The 15495-nt window shown below is 54.4% G+C and overlaps 1 protein-coding gene across 1 annotated transcript in view; it reads left to right on the top strand.

Moving 5' to 3' along the window:
• The window catches only part of SLC27A1 (solute carrier family 27 member 1), a 28136-nt gene that overhangs the window by 9229 nt on the left and 3412 nt on the right, over positions 1 to 15495 (top strand). Inside the window, exons 3-8 of the mRNA XM_012443603.3 lie at positions 7354 to 7748; positions 7964 to 8125; positions 8299 to 8368; positions 9693 to 9784; positions 9858 to 9967; positions 14411 to 14620. Coding sequence (XP_012299026.2) covers positions 7354 to 7748; positions 7964 to 8125; positions 8299 to 8368; positions 9693 to 9784; positions 9858 to 9967; positions 14411 to 14620 — 1039 coding nt within the window. The remainder of the gene's footprint in view (positions 1 to 7353; positions 7749 to 7963; positions 8126 to 8298; positions 8369 to 9692; positions 9785 to 9857; positions 9968 to 14410; positions 14621 to 15495) is intronic.

The following is a 15495-nucleotide window of genomic DNA, read 5'->3' as shown; positions in this document are numbered from 1 at the left end:
CTTGGGGAGCTACAATGAACAGCACCCCATGTGACTTTAAGATGCCAATTTTTAAATTTTTTTGGAGAGAGTCTCACTCTGTTGCCCAGGCTGGAGTGCAGTGGCACGATCTCGTCTCACTGCAACCTCCGCCTCCCAGACTCCAGTGATTCTCCTACCTCAGCCTCCCAAGTAGCTGGGATTACAGGCACACACCACCACGACTGGTTAATTTTCGCATTTTTAGTAGGGATAGGATTTCACCACTATCCTGACCTCAAGTGATCCGCCCACCTCTGCCTTCCAAAGTGCTCAGATTACAGACATGAGCCTGGCCTATTTTTTAAAAATTTTTTGAGACATATATTTCTATTGTCATTTTTTCTTGAAGTTTTACTCTGTCACCGAGGCTCAATTGCAGTGACGCTACCATGGCTAACTGCAACCTCCACTGCCCGGGCCCAAGCGATCCTCCTGCCTCAGCCTCCCGAGTAGCTGGGACTACACATGCCGCCATGCCATGGCTAGCTAATTTTTTGTTTTGTTTTGTTTTTGCAGATATAGGGTCTCAGTTTGTTGCCCAGGCTGGTCTCGAACTCCTGAGCTCAAGGGATCCTCCCACCTTAACCTTTCAAAGTCCTGGGATTACAGGTGTGAGCCACTGTCCACCCAATTTTGTAAAAATTTTAATTTTAGGCTCCAGGGTGCATGTGCTGGTTTGTTGCGTGGGTATAATACATGATGCTGAGGTTTGCGCTTGGAATCATCTCATCGTCCAGGTAGTTTACAGGACATCCAGTAGGTCGTTGTCAGCTGCCCCTCATGGAGGTCCCAGTGTCTGTTGTTCCCATCTTTGTGTCCATGTGTTCTCAGTGTTTAGGTCCCGGTTATAACTGAAAACGTGGTGTTTGGATTTCTGTTCCTGCCTTAATTTGCTTAGGCTCATGGCCTCCAGCTGCATCCATGTTGCTCTAAAGCACATGATTTAGTTTTCTTTTTTTTTTTTGAGACGGAGTTTCGCTCTTGTTACCCAGGCTGGAGTGCAATGGCGTGATCTTGGCTCACCGCAACCTCCGCCTCCTGGGTTCAGGCAATTCTCCTGCCTCAGCCTCCCGAGTAGCTGGGATTACAGGCACGCGCCACCATGCCCAGCTAATTTTTTGTATTTTTAATAGAGACGGGGTTTCACCAAGGATGGTCTCGATCTCTTGACCTCGTGATCCACCTGCCTCGGCCTCCCAAAGTGCTAGGATTACAGGCGTGAGCCACCGCGCCCGGCCATGATTTAGTTTTCATTTGTGTGTTTGTTTGAGATAATCTCGCTCTGTCACCCAGGCTGGAGTGTAGTGCCGCGATGTCAGCTCACTGCAACCTCCGCCTCCCGAGTTCAAGCGATTTTCCTGCCTCAGCCTCCCGAGTAGCTGGGATTACAGGCACCCGCCACCACGCCTGGCCTCCATTTACATTTTTAAAAAGTGATTTAAAAAATTTTTTGAGACAGGGTCTCACTCCTGTAATCTAGGCTGGAGTGCAGTGACACCATCTTGGGTCACTGCAGCCTTGACTTCCTGGGTTCAGGCGATCCTCCTGCTTCAGCCTCCCGAGTAGTTGGGAGGACAGGCACATGCTGCTACGCTGGCTAGTTATTGTATTCTTAGTAGAGACGGGGTTTCACCACGTTGCCCAGGCTGGTCTCGAGCTGCTGGGCTCAAGCAATCCTCCCACCTTGGCCTCCCAAAGTGCTGGGATTACAGGCGTGAGCCAGCATACCTGTCTGGCTGATTGACTTTTTAATTTTTTTTTGAGACAGAGTCTCCCTTTGTCACCATGCTAGAGTGTAGTGGCGAGATCTTGGCTCACTGCAACCTCCACCTCCTGGGTTCAAGTGATTCTCATGCCTCAGCCTTCCCAGTAGCTGGGACTACAGACGGGCGCCGCCACGCCTGGTTAATTTTTGTATTTTAGTAGAGATGGGGTTTCACCATACTGGCCAAGCTGGTCTTGATCTCTTGACCTCGTGATCCACCCGCCTCGGCCTCCCAAAGTGCTGGGATTACAGGTGTGAGCCACCGAGCCCAGCCTGTTTGACATTTTTTGAAGATCTCCTCTTAAGCAGGGAACTCTCCAATTGGAAATGTTAATTCATCAGCAGCCTGTGAGCCACCCAGAGAGCAGCAGAGCAGGTCCCCACAGGAAGACCTGGTGGGCCGGAACCTGCCCAGGGTTCTGAGATGGGGCTGGGGCCGGGGTGGCTGCTCTCTCCTAGGTCTGCAGGATTCGAGCCTGATCTGAGAGCCCCAGATACCTCTCTTCCCTAGAGATTATTTGTAGCAAGCTCTCTGTGCTCCAGGAGGGCAGCGTCTTGGGCCGTCTCCTCCTCTGCTGTCTCTCTGGGGCTAGAATATAACAGATGCAAGCCCTTGTCTGCCCAGAGCAGGGAGAGACAGATCAAGGACAAGGTGGTAAATGAGGACATTGAACATGGCATTTGAAGACTAGAAGTGCCGTGGAGAAAAAAATATAGCAGGGACAAGCAAAGGGAATGTAGGAAGTGGATCAGTAACAGATGGGGGTCCAAGAATGGCCACCTGAGGCCCGGTGCAGTGGCTCACACCTGTAACCCCAGCACTTTGGGAGGCCGAGGTGGGTGGATCACCTGAGGTCAAGAGTTCAAGACCATCCTGGTCAACATGGTGAAACCCCGTCTCTACTAAAAAAAAAAAAAATACAAAAAATTACCTGGGCATGGTGGTGTATGCCTGTAATCCCAGCTACTCAGGAGGCTGAGGCAGGAGAATTGCTTGAACCTGGGAGGTGGAGGTTGCAGTGAGCCATGATCATGCCACTGCACTCTAGCCTGGGCAACAGAGCGAGACTCCGTCTCAAAAACAAAAAGAATAGCCACATGGGAAGCTGACACTTGAGCCAGCCCCTAGGGGAGGAGTCATGCGGATGTTGGGGAAGAGTGTTCCCAGCCGAGGGCACAGACCGTGCAAAGGCCCCGAGGCAGGAACAGAACATGCTGAGTGTGTTCAAGGAACAGTGAAAAGTTGGGTGTGGCTGGAGTGAGCCAGGGAGAGGGAGATGGAGAGAGGGGAGGACGGAGAGGAAGATGAAGCTGGAGGAAAAGGAAGCTGGAGGGGAGACGGGGGAGATGAAGAGGAGAGAGATGGCTGGGTGTGGTGGCTCATTCCTGTAGTCCCAGCACTTTAGGAAGATGAGGCAGGTGGATCACCTGAGCTCGGGAGTTTGACACTAGACTGGGCAACATAATGAGACCTCATTTCTACTAAAAATACAAAAATTAGCCAGATGTGGTGGCATACACCTGGAGTCTCAGGTACTTGGGAGGCTGAGGCAGGAGAATCACTTGTATCTGGGAGGCGGAGGTTGCAGTGAGATGACATCACGCCACTGTACTCCAACCTGGGCGACAGAGCAAGACTCTGTCTCAAAAAACAAAACAAAAAAAAGGTGGGGGAGAGAATGGAGTGGGAAGAGGGTCTGTGTCTATCACCACAGGGTCCCAGCTAGTGTGGGCCTGGCTCTCAGTAGGTGCTCACCATTTCAGGAATCAGAGTTCATGCTTTCTGCAGCTGGCTGCTAGGGAGGGCAGGTGCCCTGGGTGCTGGACTCAGGGGCATGAAATGAACATTGGTCCAGCCTCTGTTGACTGAGCACATATTCCAGCAGGTGCACAGATGCTGGAGACACACAGACGCATAGATCTCCTGGGTGCCATTGAATGATGGAGGGAATGAATGAATGATGAAGGAGGAAATGAATGAGTGAATAAGTGAGTGATGGAGGGAATGAATGAATGAGGCAATGAGTGAAGGAGGGAATGAATGAGTGAGAATGAGTGAAGAGTGAATGAATGAATGAGGGAATGAATGAATGAGGGAATGAGTGAAGGATAGAATGAAGGAGTGAAGAGTGAATGAATGAGGGAATGAGTGAATGAGGGAATGAGTGAAGGAGGGAATAAATCAACAAAGGAGGGAGTGAATGAGTGAAGTGAGTGAATGAATGAGGGGTAAATAGACCCATTATCCAGGGGCTCTGTGCAAGGCTTTGAGGGGAAGAGTGAAGGGGGACAGGGAGGGCTCCCAGGACGGACAAGAGAACTAACTCCCTGAGACCAGGATGCCCCACTGACCATGCCTGGCCCCATTTAGGACTGTGATGGGGGAACAGTAAGCATGCATGGGCCACGTGGTGCCTGGAAGGCTTCCTGGGGGAGGCGATGAGGGTGCTGGGGGTGCTCAGTGAGTGGGTGGGTATGGGGGGACTTTGCTCAGCTCAGTGCGCTTGTAGTCATTGGGGGTAGGGAGGCATTGTTACTAGGAGCTCAGCAGCCTGATCATATCCCCAAAGCAGCCAGAGGTGCCTTCTGGGAACTTCCAGGATAAATGGTTTGACCCATGCAGGACGTCTCATGAAAACCCTGGCCCTCTCCCCCAGATGCTCTCCCCCAGCAGACCCCACCACCCTCCCATCTCCACAGTTTTTTTTTTTATGAACCCCTCCTGGGGCCCATGAGCCCACCTCAGACCTCATCCCCCTTTCATCTCACCTTCCCCTGATTCCCCCCGCACTGACCTCCACTCTGGTCCTCAACTGTGCCCCATTCCCAAGCCTGTTCCCACCCCAGGGCCTTTGCACTGGCCGCTTTCTGGAGGTACCCACCAGGCCTTGCTCAGATACCACCTGCCTCTCTCAAGGGCCTTCCCTGCCTCTGCCCCTGGTCCACGTGACTGACCACATCACCCCTTGCAGTCTTGTCACCATCCAGCACTGTCTGGTATTCAGTCATGTATATGGAAGGGGTCTCTCTCCCCAGAGGACTGTGAACCCCAGAGGGTGGGGCCTGGTGGTCTGGGTGCTCTGTCCCCAGAGCTGGAAACAGTGCCTAAAACACAACAGGCACTGGTATGCACCGGCTGCCTGAATGAATGAAGGAGGGAATGAATGAATGAAAGAGGGAGTAACTGATAAATGGAGGGAAAGAATAAAGGAGGGAGTGAATGATAGAGGGAATAAATGCATGAGGGAGGGAAGAAATGAACAAAGGAGGGAATGAATGAGTGAAGGAGGCAATGAATAAGGATGGAATGAGGCCAGATGTGGTGGCTCACGCCTGTAATCCCAGCACTTTGAGGCCGAGGCGGGAGGACGACCTGAGCCCGGGAGATCGAGACTAGCCTGGTCAACATGGTAAAACCCCATCTCTACAAAAAATGCAGAAATGTTGCTGGGTGTGGTGGTATACTCCTGTAGTCTCAGTGACTAGGGAGGCTGAGGTGAGAGGATCACTTGAGCCTGGGAGGTCTGCAGTGAGCCATGATCATGTACCCCAGTCTGGGTGACAGAGTGAGACCCTGTCTCAAAAAAACAGAAACTGAATAAGTGAAGGAGGGAAGGAATGACTGAGGGAGGGAAAGAGTGAGTGAAGTAGGGAATGAGTGAGTGAAGATGGAATGAATTATGGATTGAATAATGAATGAAGGAGGGAATGAATGAAAGAGAGAAAGAACAAGGGAGGAAATGAAAGAGGGAAAGAATGAAGGAGAGAATGAATGAATGACAGAGAGAATGAGTGAACACTGGTGCTGAGGTCCACTGTGAACATGTTTAGGGGTGTGAGGAACCATTGCAGGGATTTGGGGAGCCTTGGGAGAGGCAGGGGAGACCCAAAGGATGGATTTGATGATGACAGTTTTGATGTGGAAGCTGGAGGGACGTGGTGACTGGGCCAGGCTGAATCAGGGGCAGGTGGGGTCGAGCCCCTGCCCTGTGCTGGTCAGGGCTGGGCAGGGGAGAGTGCTGTAACAAACACACCACACATGCCAGTGGCTTAGCTCAGCACAGGGTAACTGGTTCCCAGAGCTGGGGTGCAGGGCAGAGGGAGGGAGCCAGGAAGGGGTGAGGACCACTCATTTTTCCAACTTCTAAATAAATAAATTCTGAATTTCCAGGTTATGTGATCTAAAGCAGTTTTTTCCTTTTTTCTTTCTTTCTTTCTTTCTTTTTTTTTTTTTTGAGACAGAGTCTTGCTCTTTTGCCCAGACTGGAGTGAAGCGGCGGGATCTTGGCTCACTGCAACCTCCGCCTCCTGGGTTTAAGCAATTCTCCTGCCTCAGCCTCCAAAGTAGCTGGAATTATAGGTGCCCACCATGACGCCTGACTAATTTTTGTATTTTTGGTAGAGATGAGGTTTCGCCATGTTGGCCAGGCTGGTCTCAAACTCCTGACTCAGATGATTCACCCGCCTGGCCTCCCAAAGTGCTAGGATTACAGGTGTGAGCCACTGTGCCTGGCCTAAAGCATTTCTTGTTTGTTTGTTTGCTTTTAAAGTTCATTCTCGGCTGGAAGTCATGGCTCATACCTGTAATCCCAGCACTTTGGGAAGTGGGGACTGGTGGATCACCTGAGGTTGGGAGTTCGAGACCAGCCTGATCAATATGATGAAACCCCATTTCTACTAAAAATACAAAAATTTGCCGGGCATGGTGGCATGCACCTGTAGTCCCAGCTACTTGGAGGATGAGACAAGAGAATTGCTTGAACGTAGAAGGTGAAGGTTGCAATGAGCTGAGATCACGCCACTGCATGGCTGCCTGGGCCACAGAGTGAGACTCCATCTCAAAAAAAAAAAAAAAAGTTTATCATCATTCATCTAATAGCAAGTGGTGCCCGCTCACCTCCATATAGCCATTCAGGAGTCCCACTCCTTTCACTGGGGGCCCTGGTGCCTCTGCCCTTTATACCCACTACCGAGTGGGGAAGCGGAACATCGGACCCTTTAGCAGTGCTTAGCATTCGTTCCTACACCCCCATCTACTCATGCATCTCCTGGCCCTACTTGGGGCAGGCGCACCCCCTCCCCAATTGGGGGCACACATGCTGGATGCTTCAGCCAGCTGTTCCTGGTGCCACCGAGTGACCTGGGGGCAGAGCAGCTGCCTAGCTCGGGGCTGGACCCTGGGGGTCCTGGTTGGGGTGGTCTGAGCTTGAAGAATCCAGGCTGAAGGCAGTGGGGGATGGTGTCAGGTGCTCCAGACATCTCAGGGGACAGAAAGGAGGATGGGATCAGATCCCAGCTCCACCAGGGCCACCAAGCCAGCTGGGGTGTGGGGGGGAGGACAGGGTGACTGATTTATTTATCATGCTTTGAAAATCTACCTACTTCCTGGCTGGTTGGTAAATGGCCCTTGCCCTTGGTCCCCTGAGAGATCCAGCTACCAAAAGGTTCACCATAGACCTCATCAAAGCCCTGGCTGCCCTGGGATCCTCCAGCGGGGAGGCTGAGGCTCCCGAAAGCCAGGCCGGGCAGGGCTCCAGTGACGCTGTCCCCTCCATCCTCCCTCCCAGCGGTCTCTCTGTGCTGATCCGCGTGCGCCTGGAGCTGCGGCGGCACCAGCGCGCCGGCCACACCATCCCGCGCATCTTTCAGGCGGTGGTGCAGCGGCAGCCCGAGCGCCTGGCGCTGGTGGACGCCGGGACCGGCGAGTGCTGGACCTTCGCGCAGCTGGACGCCTACTCCAATGCGGTGGCCAACCTCTTCCTCCAGCTGGGCTTTGTGCCGGGTGACGTGGTGGCCGTCTTCCTGGAGGGCCGGCCCGAGTTCGTGGGGCTGTGGCTGGGCCTGGCCAAGGCGGGCGTGGAGGCCGCACTGCTCAACGTGAACCTGCGGCGCGAACCCCTGGCCTTCTGTCTGGGCACCTCGGGCGCCAAGGCCCTCATCTTTGGTGGAGAAATGGCGGCGGGTGAGGCCAGGCGCGGGCATCAGGTGGGCGGGGACCTGGGGCATCCCCCGGGCGGGCGGAGAGATACTGCGCCCCAGGCCTCAGTAGGCGGCCGCCCTGGACATGGCCATGAGGTGCACGGTCTGGGTATGCCCCGAGCAGGGAGTTGGTACATCCCAGGCCTCGGGAGGGGTCCTGTCTGGCAGTGACTATGACCCATGTGTTGGGGACCACAGCGGTGGCCGAAGTGAGCGGGCATCTGGGGAAAAGTATGATCAAGTTCTGCTCCGGAGACTTGGGGCCCGAGGGCGTCTTGCCGGACACCCACCTCCTGGACCTGCTGCTGAAGGAGGCCTCCACTGCCCCTTTGGCACAGATCCCCAGCAAGGGCATGGACGGTGAGTCAAGAGTGGGACCCTTCCATGACTGCCCTATCCCCCGTTTCCTACCCACCAGGCCCCGCCCCCAGATCCCAGGCCATGCCCATCCCAACTCCTAGGCCATGCCCCAAATCACAGACCACGCCCCAAATCCCAGGCCCCACCCCCTGTATCTCCTGTATCTCCTTCAGATCGTCTTTTCTACATCTACACGTCGGGGACCACTGGGCTGCCCAAGGCTGCCATCGTCGTGCACAGCAGGTGAGGGGCCCACGGGCATAGTGCCTTCAGCAGCTGAGAGTGACCCAGGCTGTCTTGCCAGCCCAACCTGCCCCTCAGCTCCTGTGGGGTCAGTGGGCATCTCCACCTTACCCTGGGGACAGAGAGGGCAGCCCATGTTTCCTGAGCACTTACTTTGTGTCCAGAACAGGGCTAAGCCCTCCACGTGTACACTCATTGCAACCCTAAGGGCTTGGGGCTGGACGAGGGCATCACACCCATTTTCACACCCATGGCCCATCTTGGGACCCGGTTGTCCTGTGCCCAGTACTCTGGGGCACCTCTCTTTCCCCCACCTGTTCACCACATCCAGCCCATCAGCAAAACCCATCTTCTCCATCTGTCTGCTGTTTTCCATGCCCCCCACCTGGACCTGTGCCAGCCCCTCCTCGGGCTCCTCCTGCTCCCCCAACTCTCCCCTCCACCCGAGATGGCCCAGCTCCTGCCAGGAGCCACAGGAGGGCTGAAAATCCTAAATTAGACCTCCCCTGCCCCAGACCTCCCTGCACTTACCTTGACCCTCAGAATAAAACCCTCTTTCGGGCCAGGCGCGGTGGCTCACGCCTGTAATCCCAGCACTTTGGGAGGCTGAGGCAGGCAGATCACTTGACTTAAGAAGTTTGAGACCAGCCTGGCGAATATGGCGAAATCCCGTCTCTACTAAAAATACAAAAAATAGCCGGGTGTGGTGGTGCATGCCTGTAATTCCAGCTACTCAGGAGGCTGAAGCAGGAGAATTACTTGAACCCAGAGGTGGAGGTTGCAGTGAGCCGAGATCGCGCCACTGCACTCCAGCCTGGGTGCCACAGTAAGACTCCTTCTCAAAAAAAAAAAAAAAAAAAAACCCTCTCTCAGTTCGTGTGGCCTCTGCCACTACCCTGATGTCATTTTCCTCCCTTCACCCCTCGCTCACTCCTCCTCAGCTCCTCAAACTTCCTCAAATCCATACATTCCTTCTAGCCTCAGGGCCCTCGCATGCCCTGTGCCTGGGCATTCTCCCGTAGCTCGCCCCTACAGCTCTTTCTTGCTAGGTCTCAGATCATGCTTCATCTCCCCAGACAGGATCCCCCGACCCCCCGGGCTGTGTCACCATCAGCGCCTCCCTGCCCCTTAACCCTACTATATCCCTTGTGACACCTAACACCACCACCGATTGTTCGTTGCGTGTTTTCTTCCTGCCAGCCTGTGAACCCAGAGTTGTGCTGGCTCTGCCTGGGTCCACACCCAGCATGCTTCTTCATGCCCATACCCTGGGGGATTTTGGTCCTAGCCCCTGCCCTCCCGGCTCCACCTCCCCGCCCCGCAGGTACTACCGCATCGCAGCCTTCGGCCACCACGCCTACTGCATGCAGGCGGCTGACGTACTCTATGACTGCCTGCCCCTGTACCACTCGGCAGGTACTACGGGGCAGCCTGGGTAGGGAATGGTAGGTGGGGGCAGGGGACCCCTGACAGAGGCCACCCTCTGCAGGAAACATCATAGGTGTGGGACAGTGTCTCATCTATGGGCTGACAGTCGTCCTCCGCAAGAAATTCTCGGCCAGCAGCTTCTGGAACGACTGCGTCAAGTACAACTGCACGGTCAGGCTCCGCCCCTCCCAGCCAGGCCCCACCTCCTCCCAGTCAGGCCCCACCTCCTCCTGGTGAGACCCCGCCCCTTCCAGCAAGGCCCCACCTCCTCCTGGTCAGGCCCCCGCCCTCTCCCAGTCTGGCTCCGCCCCCGACCAGGCCCTACTCCCTTATGTGCGCCCTCCGGTCCACCTGCTGGCGCGATCATCTCTGGGGGTTGGGGGAAGGAATGGCTGTCCAGGATGGGGACAGAGACGGCAGTGTTTCCTGTGTGCTTGCTCTGTGTCCAGACCAGGTCCAAACCTTCCACCTGTAAACTCAATGCAACCCTTATAACTACTTGGTGGATGGACAAGGGCATCACACCCATTTTGCAGATGAGGAAACTGAGGCTTATAATGTGACGATGATTGGGCCCAGGGTGCCTGAGCTCCTTAAGTCAGTGCCTTCCCTATGCCTCCTGCCCCGTGGGTCTTCCCTGCTGTTAACTGTAGGGAATTGAGACCAGTGGGTACCCTGGGGCGGGAAGAGCTACGAGGCTGGGGCTTCCAGGTGAGGAATGAGCGAGGCGGAGGTGGAGGCATCTGCTGTCTCGGAGAGGAGAGCAGGTGGAGGTTAAGAGCAGGGATTCTCCTTTCCCCTCCATGGTGAGAGGAAACCAGGCTGAGGGTTTCCATGCTGTAAGGGAGGATACAGGAAATACAGGTGGGAGGTACAGGAAACAGGTGTGGAGCCCGGAGGAAGTAGCAAGGCTGGCTGGGTAATGATTGGGGGAGAGATCGCGCCACTGCACTCCAGCCTGGGTGACACAGCGAGACTCCCTCTCAAAAAATAAGGGACTGTGGCAAGTTGGCAGATGCAGATTGGACAGATGCTGCCCAGAGAGATTTGGCCACCTGCCCAGGTCACACAGCTGAGCAGGGATGGGAGGCTTTGGGCTGAGCATCCTGGGGTACACCACAAGGTCCACAGCTGTGCTTGGCTCCACTTTTGAGGAGTTTTGGTTCTGCTTGGAAGGTCTTGGGAAAGTTACTAATCTGTATGTTGAAATACAAAAGTACCTTTTAATTTTATTTATTTATTATTATTTTTGAGACAGAGTTTGCTGTTGTTGCCTAGGCTGGAGTGCAATGGTGTGATCTTGACTCACTGCAACCTCCGCCACCCGGGTTCAAGCTATTCTCCTGCCTCAGCCTCCCAAGTAGCTGGGACTACAGGTGTGCACCACCACACCTGGTTAGTTTTGTATCTTTACTAGAGACGGAGTTTCTCCATGTTGGTCAGGCTGGTTTCGAACTCCCGACCTCAGGTGATCCATCCGCCTCGGCCTCCCAAAGTGCTGGGATTACAGGCATGAGCCACCACCCCTGGCCTATTTATTATTATTATTCTTTGAGACAGGATCTCACTCTGTCACCCAGGCTGGAGTACAGTGGCGTTATCATGGCTGACTGCAGCTTCAGCCTCCTGGGCTCAAACGATTCTCCAGCTTCTGCCTCCCAAGTGTCTGGGACTACAGGTGTGCGCCACCATGCCTGGCTCATTTTTGTATTTTTTTGTAGAGATGGGTTTCGCCATGTTGCCCAGGCTGGTCTCAAACTCCTGGGTTCAAGCGATCCACCCACCTCAGTCTCCCAAAGTGCTGGGATTACAGGTGTGAGCCACTGCACCCAGTCCAAATGTATCTTTTTTAAAAAAAATTATAGAAGGTAGCAAATACACATAAATGTGAACAGAAAAGTATAGAGAGTTCAGGTGCATGCCTCAGCTGGACCCAGGGGCGATCAGATATCCCGCCCTTCCCCTCAACTCCTCTCCACATCCTTCAGTAGGCGGTGGCGTAAAGCATCCCTGAGATAGCTTCGTGTTTCCCGTGTAGCTGTTTCAGTATAACCTTTGAAAGATGAGGACTTGTTTCAAATTCAAGTGAAATTCATATAAATTAGCCATATTAAAGTGAATAATTGGGCCAGGCGCGATGGCTCATGCCTATAATCCCAGCACTTTGGGAGGCCGAGGCAGGCAGATCACTTGAGGTCAGGAGTTTGAGACCAGCCTGGCCAACATGGTGAAACCCCGTCTCTACTAAAAATACAAAAAACCAGCCTGGCATGGTGGCGGGCGCCTGTAATCCCAGCTACTCAGGAGGCTGAAGTGGGAGAATCGCTTAAATCCAGGAGGCAGCAGTTGCAGTGAGCTGAGATTGTGCCACTGCACTCCAGCCTGGGTGACAGAGTGAGATGCCATCTCAAAATAAATAAATAAGTGAATAATTTGGTGGCATTCACAATGTACAATCGCCATGTCTATCTAGATCCAGAACATTCTCATGCTCCCCAGAGGAAATCCCATCCCCACGTACTCCCCTTTTCCCCACCCCCAGCCCCTGGCAACCACTAATCTGCTTCCTGTCGCTATGATTTGCCTGTTCTGAACATTTCAGATCAATGGAGTCAGAAACTGTAGCCTTTTGTGTCTAGTAAGGATTGTTTTTTAGTGACAGTGATTTCTCAGTGTCGTCAGCAATCTGGGCAGTGGCTCAATCCTGTCTCACAATGTCAAAAATGTGTTTTTTTCTTATTTCCATCATTAAAAAAAAATACACAGCCAGCATTATGACTGGTTGATGTGTCTTATAAGAATTCTTGGCTGAGCGTGATAGCTCATGCCTGTAATCCCAGCACTTTGGAAAGCCAAGGCAGGAGGATCACTTGAGCCCAGGAATTGGAGACCGGCCTGGGCAACATAGCGAGACCCTCATCTCTACAAAAAGCTTAAAAACTACCTGGATGTGGTGGTTTCTGCCTGTAGTCCCAGCTGCCTGGGAGGCTGAGGTGGGAGGACTGCTTGAGCGTTTCCTCTGGGCCTCAGTGCCTTCACTCCAAACTCAGCTCAGAGTGTGGCGGTGATGTCTGCTCAGCACATTGGTTTAATCATCAGCTATTTAGTCAGTGCCTTCCCAGGAAGCCCACCCAGAGATGAGAACACAAAGGCAGCGTGGGGTGCCTGGCAGGTGACCCCAGGAAGCCTTTGCTGGGCTGGAGAATGTGTGGCAGGGAGGGAAGATGTCCTGCTTCTCCAGCTGGGGGCACAGGGAATGCCTCTCAGTGACGTCTGAGCTGAGACTGGAGTCCCGGCAGATGCATCTGGGGGAAGACTGCTTCAGGCAAAAGGCGTAGCATGTGCAGAGTCCTTGAGGGGCAGAGTTTTCCGGGGAGATAGAGGGAGAGGCGGGTGCGAGGGCGGCAGGGCCAGATCTAGCTGTCCACAGGCAGAAATGTGGGCTTCATCCTGTGCACGACTGAGAAGCCCCAGCACATCTGCAGCTGTTAGGATCCATCCGGTGGGTAATCCCTGGCATGCAACTGTTGTATTCCCACTCTGGGGCCAGGATGCCTGGGTTCAAATCATTCTGCTACTTCCCAGCTCTGTGATTACGTTCCAGTTCCTTACCATCTGTGAGCCTCGGTTTCTCCATCTGTAAAGTTGGGTGTGAAGCCCACCTGGAGATAAGAACGCAAAGACACCGTGGGGCACCTGGCGGATGACGCCAGGAAGCCCTTGCTGGGCTGGAGAATGTGTGGCAGGGAGGGAGGATGTCCTGTAGGGGGAGCCAATGAGCAGGCGGCTCCGTGGGCACCTGGGGCTCAGTGTAGATGCAGAGCAGACTAGTGTGTGCACCCGGGAGTGGTCCGCCCAGGGGTGAGGCTCTGGTCAGCCCAGGCTCAGCCAGGAGGCTCTGCAGGACAGTGTAGGCTCCAGGCCGAGGTTTGCCCTGCGGGGTGTCAGCTGTCCTGCTAGTCCTGCCCTGTGTGCGTGCTGAGGCTGACTCGGATGTGGTATCTCCAGGAAGCTGCCTGGGGGAATGGAAGGACCACGAAGGGACTGGGTGGGGGCACTGGGGGAGCCGCGGGGGGTGGGTAGAAGACACTGTCTGCATCTGCTTGGATACAAGTTGCATCCGTCTAGGCACAAGTAGATAACGCCTGAAATCTCACACTTTGGGAGGCTGAGGCAGGAGGATTGCTTGAGGCCAGGAGTTCAAGACCAGCCTGGGCAACAGCGAGATCCCCCATCTCTACAAAAAATCTGTAGTCCCCGCTACTTGGGAGGCTGAGTCTGGAAGATCACTTGAACCCAGGAGTTTGAGGCTGCAGTGAGCCATGATCACACCACTGCACTCCAGCCTGGGTGACACAGGGAGACTCCAACTGCAAAAATAATAATAATAATAATAATTAAAGCTGCATCCTAGGCCCTTTGCAAGAGACTGATCAACTCCTAAGAGTCAGTGTGGACCCTAATAGAGTGTGGACGTTTCTGCAGCTATCATCATCCTTAGGCGATTTCGCTCATAGGATTAGCTCCCTGGATGGGGTGGTCTCGGCGTCTCTCCTCTGGCCTGGGCTCCCCACCGCCTGCCAGGCCCATCGCCCACTTCTCCAACCCCCTCAGGTGGTTCAGTACATTGGGGAGATCTGCCGCTACCTGTTGAAGCAGCCGGTGCGCGAGGCGGAGAGGCAACACCGCGTGCGCCTGGCGGTGGGGAACGGGCTGCGTCCCGCCATCTGGGAGGAGTTCACGCAGCGTTTCGGCGTGCGCCAGATCGGGGAGTTCTACGGCGCCACGGAGTGCAACTGCAGCATTGCCAACATGGATGGCAAGGTGCGCGCCTGGAGGGCCCTGGGCAGGTCTCGGAGTTCAGGGAAGGCCATTGTCTCCTCTTCCCGGGGCCCTTGGGATCCACAAAACAGCCTGGACTGGCGGAAGGCTCCGCCAAGGGTGCGCGCAGGGTGGGGCGTAAGGCGAATTCCTGGGACCCCGGGTGCACCACCAGAGGGTCAATGCAGGGCACGCAGGGACAGTCCTCCAGCCTGCACAGTGTGACTGTGGTTGCAGGCCAGGTGTGGCTGTGCGCCCTGGCAGGAGCCTCAGCCTTTTTGAGCCGCAGTTTCTGCGTGTGGCGATCAGCAAAGATAATAGGGCTCTGGGTAGCCGGGCGCGGTGGCTCAAGCCTGTAATCCCAGCACTTTAGGAAGCCGAGGCGGGTGGATCACAAAGTCAAAAGATCGAGACCATCCTGGTCAACATGGTGAAACCCCATCTCTACTAAAAATACAAAAAATTAGCTGGGCATAGTGGCGCGTGCCTGTAATCCCAGCTACTCAGGAGGCTGAGGCAGGAGAATTGCCTGAACCCAGGAGGCGGAGGTTGCGGTGAGCCGAGATCGCGCCATTGCACTCCAGCCTGGGTAACAAGAGCGAAACTCTGTCTCAAAAAAAAAATAATAATAATAATAGGGCTCTGGGTACCGTGCTGTTATTCTTTGTTGTTGTTGTTGTTGTTGTTTGAGACAGAATCCTGCTGTCGCCCAGGCTGGAGTGTGCGTGATCATAGCTCACTGTAGCCTTCAGCTCCTGAGCTCAAGCAATCCTCCTGCCTCAGCCTCCCAAGTAGCAGCAAACAGAGACATTCATGGTTAGCAACTACTTCCTCTATTAATGAGCACCATTCTGCGCTGGCATGAATCTCCCTCTCCT

Source organism: Aotus nancymaae, unplaced genomic scaffold (assembly GCF_030222135.1).
Source record: "Aotus nancymaae isolate 86718 unplaced genomic scaffold, 86718_ANA_hifiasm-v0.15.2.pri h1tg000028l, whole genome shotgun sequence".
Classification (NCBI taxonomy): domain Eukaryota; kingdom Metazoa; phylum Chordata; class Mammalia; order Primates; family Aotidae; genus Aotus; species Aotus nancymaae.
Note: the sequence above shows the minus strand (reverse complement) of the source record. Positions and strands in the feature narration are given on the sequence as shown.